This window comes from Papaver somniferum, chromosome 1 (assembly GCF_003573695.1).
Source record: "Papaver somniferum cultivar HN1 chromosome 1, ASM357369v1, whole genome shotgun sequence".
NCBI classification, from domain to species: Eukaryota; Viridiplantae; Streptophyta; class Magnoliopsida; order Ranunculales; family Papaveraceae; genus Papaver; species Papaver somniferum.
In genome coordinates, this window is record NC_039358.1 from 207,765,793 (window position 1) to 207,772,649 (window position 6,857).

The 6,857-nt window shown below is 37.8% G+C and overlaps 1 protein-coding gene across 1 annotated transcript; it reads right to left on the reverse strand.

Annotated features, from left to right (window-relative positions):
- Positions 1-3,309: 3,309 nt before the first annotated feature.
- LOC113314253 (dCTP pyrophosphatase 1-like) lies at positions 3,310-4,522 on the reverse strand. Its single transcript, XM_026563038.1, has 2 exons — positions 4,277-4,522; positions 3,310-3,944 (listed from the first exon to the last, which is right to left on the reverse strand). The coding sequence occupies exons 1-2, from the start codon at positions 4,343-4,345 to the stop codon at positions 3,618-3,620; spliced, it is 396 nt and encodes a 131-aa protein (XP_026418823.1). The 5' UTR covers positions 4,346-4,522; the 3' UTR covers positions 3,310-3,617.
- Positions 4,523-6,857: the final 2,335 nt, after the last annotated feature.

Sequence of the window (6,857 nt, forward strand, 5' to 3'; positions counted from 1 at the left end):
GGTGCAAAACTGACAAAGTAGCCAGTTTGCTATGCCCATAGGAACCGGCCTTAGAAGCAGAACCACGACCACCCCACTCGTATATGTGCATGTCTTTTAGTTCCTAACCGGTACAGGCATAAAGCGTGAGCTTTAAAGGCAGTTAGTCTGGTACAGGGTTGGCCACCTCCAAAGCCTTACAATCACTCGTGTATTTTGAATCGGAATATATTCGTTCCTCAACAACAACTAAGCACTTTTTACATGGTGTACTCAGTACTGTGAGTGCATTTGTGATTCATGCAATTCGGACCATCACGTGACATTTTATCCTCTGAAAAACAAAGTGATTAATTTCATTTTTGTCACCAACGATTTCTCAAAGCGACTTTTTTGTTTTCCTGGTCGCATTTGGCACTTTCGGCTTTTAAGGACCATGAAGGCCTACTCTGGCCTATCAAGAAAGAAAAGTAGTATCAATTACCTCTGGAAATCCTCCATCAAAATATTTAACCTTTTAACAGTCAAGAATTCATCATTGAGGGTCCATTTAGTGGTAGGGTGGGAAACATGGTAAGTGGCTACCACTTCAGTGATGGCAACATTGAATTGTTGCAGAAAAGTAATTAAGGACGACGTTCATGGAGGGCAGAGAAAGAACTATAACTGTGCGGTTTTCTGAACAGGGACTTTTCGATACCAAGCTATAGCCTTGTAACAGCACAGTATTGCAGCAGTATTTGTCCCAGCATTTATGCTGAAAAAGGGTTCATTATCCAAAGATGCGGATTGAGAGATTCCTAGCACAATAGCTGTTGGATTATGTGGCTGCTTATCTAATTAACTGGACACATAGTAGTCCATTAGATATGAAGACACCTATTAGTCCATTAGATATGAAGACACCAGAGAAGGTTTGGACTGGCAAAAAGGTAAATCTTTCTTATTTGAAAGTTTTTGGTTGTGTTGGTTATGTTCATCTTAGTCCCGGTGAGAGGTTTAAGATAGGTGTGCTCAAGCAAAGAAGTGTATATTCCTTGGTTATGGATTGACGCTTTTGGGTATAAACTTTGGGACTATGAGTGTCACAAAGTTATTAGAAGTAGAGATGTCACTTTTAATGAGAATGAGTTGTACAAGGACATGAATACAACACAAGTTGAAGATGTCAGGTCAAGCAACGTCGATAAGGAGTTGTATATCGATATTGATGATGTTTCTGGAAGAAGTGTGGAACAAGACAGATGAAGAAAAGGAGTACATGTCTAACATACCATATTCTTTGGCTATTGGGAGTCTAATGTATGGTATGATGTGCACGAGACCGGATATTGCACATGCAGTGGGAGTAATGAGTAGATATGCAAGCAACCCAGGAAAACAACATTGGGAAGCTGTGAAGTGGATTCTCAGGTATTTGAGAGGTAACACAAACGTACCATTGTACTATGGAAAAGGTGGTTCTATTTTGAGGGGTTATGTGGATGCAGACTTCGCAGGTGATGTAGATAAAAGGCGAAGTACGACCGGTTATGTTTATACTATGGGATCAGCTGTAGTGAATTGGAACTCACGGTTACAGAAGTTGGTGTGTCTACTACGGAAGCGGAGTACGTAGCGGTGATGGAAGCGAGCAAGGAGATGATTTGGTTACAAGGATTATTAGCTGAGTTGGGCAAGGAACAAGGAGATAGTGTTCTGTTTAGCGACAGTCAAAGTGTTATACATTTAGCCAAGAACTCAGCCTATCATGCTAGGACAAAGCATATAGATATCCGTTATCATTTCATTCGGGATCTCTTAGAAGAAGGAGAGTGAAGCTCGAGAAGATTCTTGGTTCGAAGAATCCGACAGATATGTTTACCAAGGGAGTTACATCAGACAAGCTAAAGCTCTGCAAGGCTTTAGTTGGTCTCTCAGAATGAGGATCTGGGAGGGGAGCCGCACTAATAAGGAAGATGTTTTATCACCGTCAATCCAAAGTTGAAGAATGGAAGACAATCAATAAGTCTTCAAAGTGGGAGATTGGTAGTTATTGAAGACTAATTAATTATTTCCTAAAGTTAGCCGTGGTTATTTAGGGAAGCGGTTTCCTAAACCGGTTAGAAGTCTTGGTGGCCAAGTTTGTAAACTATATAAATAGGTAGTTAAACCTTGTAAAATTTTTGCATTGTGTAGAAAACGATTAAGAGATCGGTGAGAGATTTCTTGTATAGCTTTTAGGTCTAAAGTTAGGGTTTCGTTGTGAGAGCATATTGGTGAGGAACAAGAGACAAGGTTATCGTCTCGGGTAATTTTTGCGGTGTAACCAAGGGTTTGCTGGGATTCACACGACGTTGTAATCGTTTTTCTTCATAGTGGATTTGAGTTGGTGCGGCTCAAAGTGGACGTAGACAATATATACAAGTTGTATGTATTGGTCGAACCACTATAAATCTTGTGTCTTGTGAGTTGATTTATCTTTCTCGTATTATTATAGTTGCTTGTGCTTGGTTTACTTATTATTCATCATAATATCTCAAGATCCGTTATTCCGCGATTGTCAGTGATTCCCTAAGAAAATCCTGACAACTGGTATCAGAGCGTATGGTTGGGGCTACTGTCCGAACGGAGAAGTGGTTGTGTATGTCACCCGATTTAGGGCGCAAGTGGAGTCAAACTCAAGGTGGAACATGCAAGGCCCAAAGTAGAGTTGGCGCTCAAGGTGGAGTTAGTGCCACACCCAACTCAGGTGGAGCAGGATTCTATGGTGGGCAAGGTTGTGCTCAAAGTGGAGTTAGTGCTAGCCTTCCCATTAACTCAAGGTGGAGTAGGGTTCCAGGGCGCGTAGTGACAATAATCATGTTCGATGGGTAGCTATACAGACGGTGATCATATGGTGGAGTATGATTGGATTGGTGAGGTGGTTTAATCTCGCCAAGGTGGAGATTGTTGGAGTATGTGGCTCGATAAACACCACATATGTATAGCTAGGATAGTCCCACATGGAATAAGAGGAGTACATGTGGCGCTTAATAAGTTTTGGCATTTCCTTACATAACACCGAGGCCTTTTAAATTAAAACCCCACACCTACTGTAACAGGTGGTCAAATGGGGACAGTATCGGTGCTATATGGTCGGGCCCCGAAGTAGGGTCCGGCGGTCCGTGAAGATCCTAACAGTAGCACCGTCCCTTTCTCAAAAGAATACAGAATTTGGGGCCAAAACTTAAAATGGGAAGGCAAGTTAGAGGAACCTACCTTGCAAATTGAATGCAAGGGAGACTGTAGAGAAGTCCCAAGATCAGAGGAATTGATGCATTTGGTCCTTTGAACTCTTCTTATAATGCATTTGTGAATATTGGAAGTACTTCAAATCTTTAAACGCATCACATTCTACATGCTTCTTCTACTATTACCAGAATTTTTAATCTTTTGTCTATATCTTCTAACTTATTACCACCCCCACCCATGTTTTTCAAGTAAAACAATCATAAATAACAAAATATTCACCATCAAGTAAATATTTTAATACTATATCTTCACCATTCATTGTATTTTTTCTGAATCCTCTTTCATACGAAAATCACCACCAGAAGGATTTTTCTGCTAGCAAAAAACACTTTACCTACCAAACCAGACCCATCAATGGCCTATTATTAGTTTTGTAAATTTTCAGCCATGCCATTAATATTGTTGTTGTTGTCTTGGTCAGCTTCATTATTAGATTTCTTGTTCTCCTCTTCTGGGATTCTGCTTTTGATGTATCGATTGACTGGGTGTTTAATGGCATTAAGATGAACTTTTCTAAGGGCAGCTTTACCAAGATCAATCCCACAGTAATGAGAGAGTTGGACTAGATATAACAAAACATCTGATAATTCCTCTCCTAAATGTTGTTTCTCTTCTTCTTTCCAATCTGGTAATCCTTTTGGTACTTCACCTTTCCATTGAAAACACTCTGATAACTCTCCCACTTCTCCAACCTGAAACTCAGAGAAAAAATTGTACCATCTTCATCACAGACAGAAAATAAGACAAAGAAAAATGAAAGAGATCTTTATGATCGTTTTGGGTACAAGAGAAAGTGAGTTTTCAAAGTACAAAACCCAAAATACTTAACATAGTAAAAAATAACTCTGCCTTTCTTTCTTCTTATCTACTAGTATCATCTTTCCAGAGAAATAATACAGTGAATCTGATGATTTTTGAAACCCAAAATCAAAATTTTAAAACATGGGTTTTTGATTAAAACATAATTATAAGAGTAATATATGATGATTGTGAAAATGGGTTTATGAGGGGGTTTAATTATTACCAGAGCAAGAAGAAGATTTCTTGGACTATGATACATTTCCCAGTCTCTTTCTTTAGCAAAATCCACCATTTTCTGCCTCAAATCCTCAAGACTAACAGCACCACCATTCTTTTGGAACCTCTCCTGTCATCTCTCTATTCTTCTCGGAGTTCTGTGATTTATGGGTTTGGTAATAATTTTGTTTACTTGGATTAAAGAAAGAGGGTTTTAAAGAAGAAGGATCTGATTACACTTCTTTACCTTATTTTGCCGTGTATTTTGCACCTTCTTCCTAGTACATTGAATTTATACCAGCCAAAAGATTTCCCTGTTATGCATCGCAGCAAGAAGAAGCTATCCCACAAGTCTGTACTCTGCCACCTGTCAATATTGTATCGTTGACCGCGGAAGATCTTTCGCTGACTCGGGAATATTTGTGACAAATATCGGGGAAATCTTACATCAGGTATAGTCTCAAAGACTCAAAATGTCTAAGAACCTAGATCGAATTATGATGTAACCCTATCAAACCTCGATCGAATTATAATGTATGTTCATGTAAAAGGAGAAGGAGACATAAAATAGGGAGAAAAAACAGAAAGAGATTGCATTAGATTTGTGTGTTAGACAAACATTACAGCCTCTATTTATAGGGCTGGACACAAAGACATCCCAGTAATAAACGAGATTCACCCTAAATATTCTTAACATAATTACACGTTTATAACAGTCCCCCTGATGACATTATGTCTAAGCTAATTACAAACGTAATAGGAAAACTCAAAAGAGAAAAACCTGAAATTGCATAAGCATGTAAAGACTTGAAACATTGTTGGACACGCAAATGTTGCCTTGTTAAAACCTTGACAAGGAAAACCCAGTGTGACAAAACATTGACGAAGGAAAAAGAGTACAACGCGATAAAGTCCAGAGAATGCACCCTAATTTGCTGATGATGCTCCCCCTGATAAATACTTCAGTTAAATCTTGGCATGCAAATCTTTGAGTCGAGACTTGCCAATTTTGAAGAACGAATTTCTTGAATGCAGAAGAATACTGCGTTGTCATGAAGATGTCGGATAGTTGATGAAGTTTTCTTTTGTGTTGCACAAGCAGTATTGGCTTCGATTAATGTTTTTGCGGAGTCTATATTCTTTTTCAACACATTGAGAACTTGTGTCATGGATTTCTAGCTTCCCGAAATGATTTGCAAAAGCTGTTGATGTAGTTTAGTCAACATAGAGCCAAGATGCATATGAATTACTGTAAATGAACAAAACGGTATTTGTGGTCATAACTTATGTGGTTCATAAGACCATCCAAATTTCTAGGAGATTGTTATGTTGGTTAGGTTTACCAAAATAACCTAGCCAATGGTGGGAATCCAACAAACAACAAAAATTTATACAGCTCCCCCTTGGATAATCACCATGTTGAAATTAATCGCCTCACTAAAACCTTTCCAGTAAAAACTCAATGGGAAAAAAATATATGGACGAAGGAAAAAGAGCACAATATCAACATTTTGAATAAAAATTCATCGTCTGCGAGATGTTGCCTCGTTAAAACCTTGTCAGGAAAACCACATGGGACAAAACCGGAAACGAAGGGAAAAGAGTACAACTTTTGACGATTTATGGATGCTAACTCAAATATATGAGTATTACAAAAAAAAGCATCAAAATCATAACTCTAGTCTATAATTCTCAAATGCCAACCAATCACATTTGTCGATATTCCTCTACAGATGTTGGGGTTCACAACCACCATCATTTATTATTTTAGAACCTAATATAAATGAATATTCGACAATTTATAGCTTACTACGATCCCAGATAATTCTCAAATGTATTCATACTTTGAAAAATTCAAAATTTACTGGTACCAGCGCCTGTCGGCATTATAATATCCTCGTATTCAAGTGATAAGATATTATAATTGAGAATGTGAATTCGGTACACTCAATTGGATCACTACCTGTAGCCTCTTATAGAACACTACTTATCTGCTAGTTGTGACTGGATTTCCTCTTAAGAGGCAAAAACTTAAATAAAAGCAATATGAGAAATTTCACGCCAGTCATATAATGACAGCCTATATCGATTTGATTGTGATGAGAGATAAATTGATATAACATTTAAGTTAATTACACAAGCTTCTGATAGTGTATAGTCTCCCCCTGATTATGGCGAAAAATCTTTTTCATCTCATATACGAAAAGTTTCGTAAAATATTATCCGATTAATTCGAGACATATACTTATACTATTTCTAGATTTTAAGGAAACCACGTTGGACAGTAGATACTGATTTCAAAAGCCAGAAAAAATGTCCAAAAAAATTGTAGTTGATACTAATTAAAGATCAACCATGGATTTTATTGGTTACAGGCAACATATGCAAATAAAATCTCCAATTTCGTAACCTCGAGGTCCAACGAGATAATGGTTTAGATTGAAGTTATTGGACACTTTCTTTATCAAAAACATAAATCAATCAAGATCAATACAGTCACTACAAGGACTAATGATATTGACTAACAAGCCGGGTGCGCACCCAAATTAATCTTTAGTGTCCAACTATATTACAAATTCAAGTGGAAC

Coding starts and splice junctions, on each gene's coding strand:
- LOC113314253 (XM_026563038.1), bottom strand. CDS start 4,345: ATGGTGGATTTTGCTAAAGAAAGAGACTGGGAAATGTATCATAGTCCA. Junction 3,945..4,276: donor GAAATCTTCTTCTTGCTCTG/GTAATAATTAAA, acceptor TCTGAGTTTCAG/GTTGGAGAAGTGGGAGAGTT.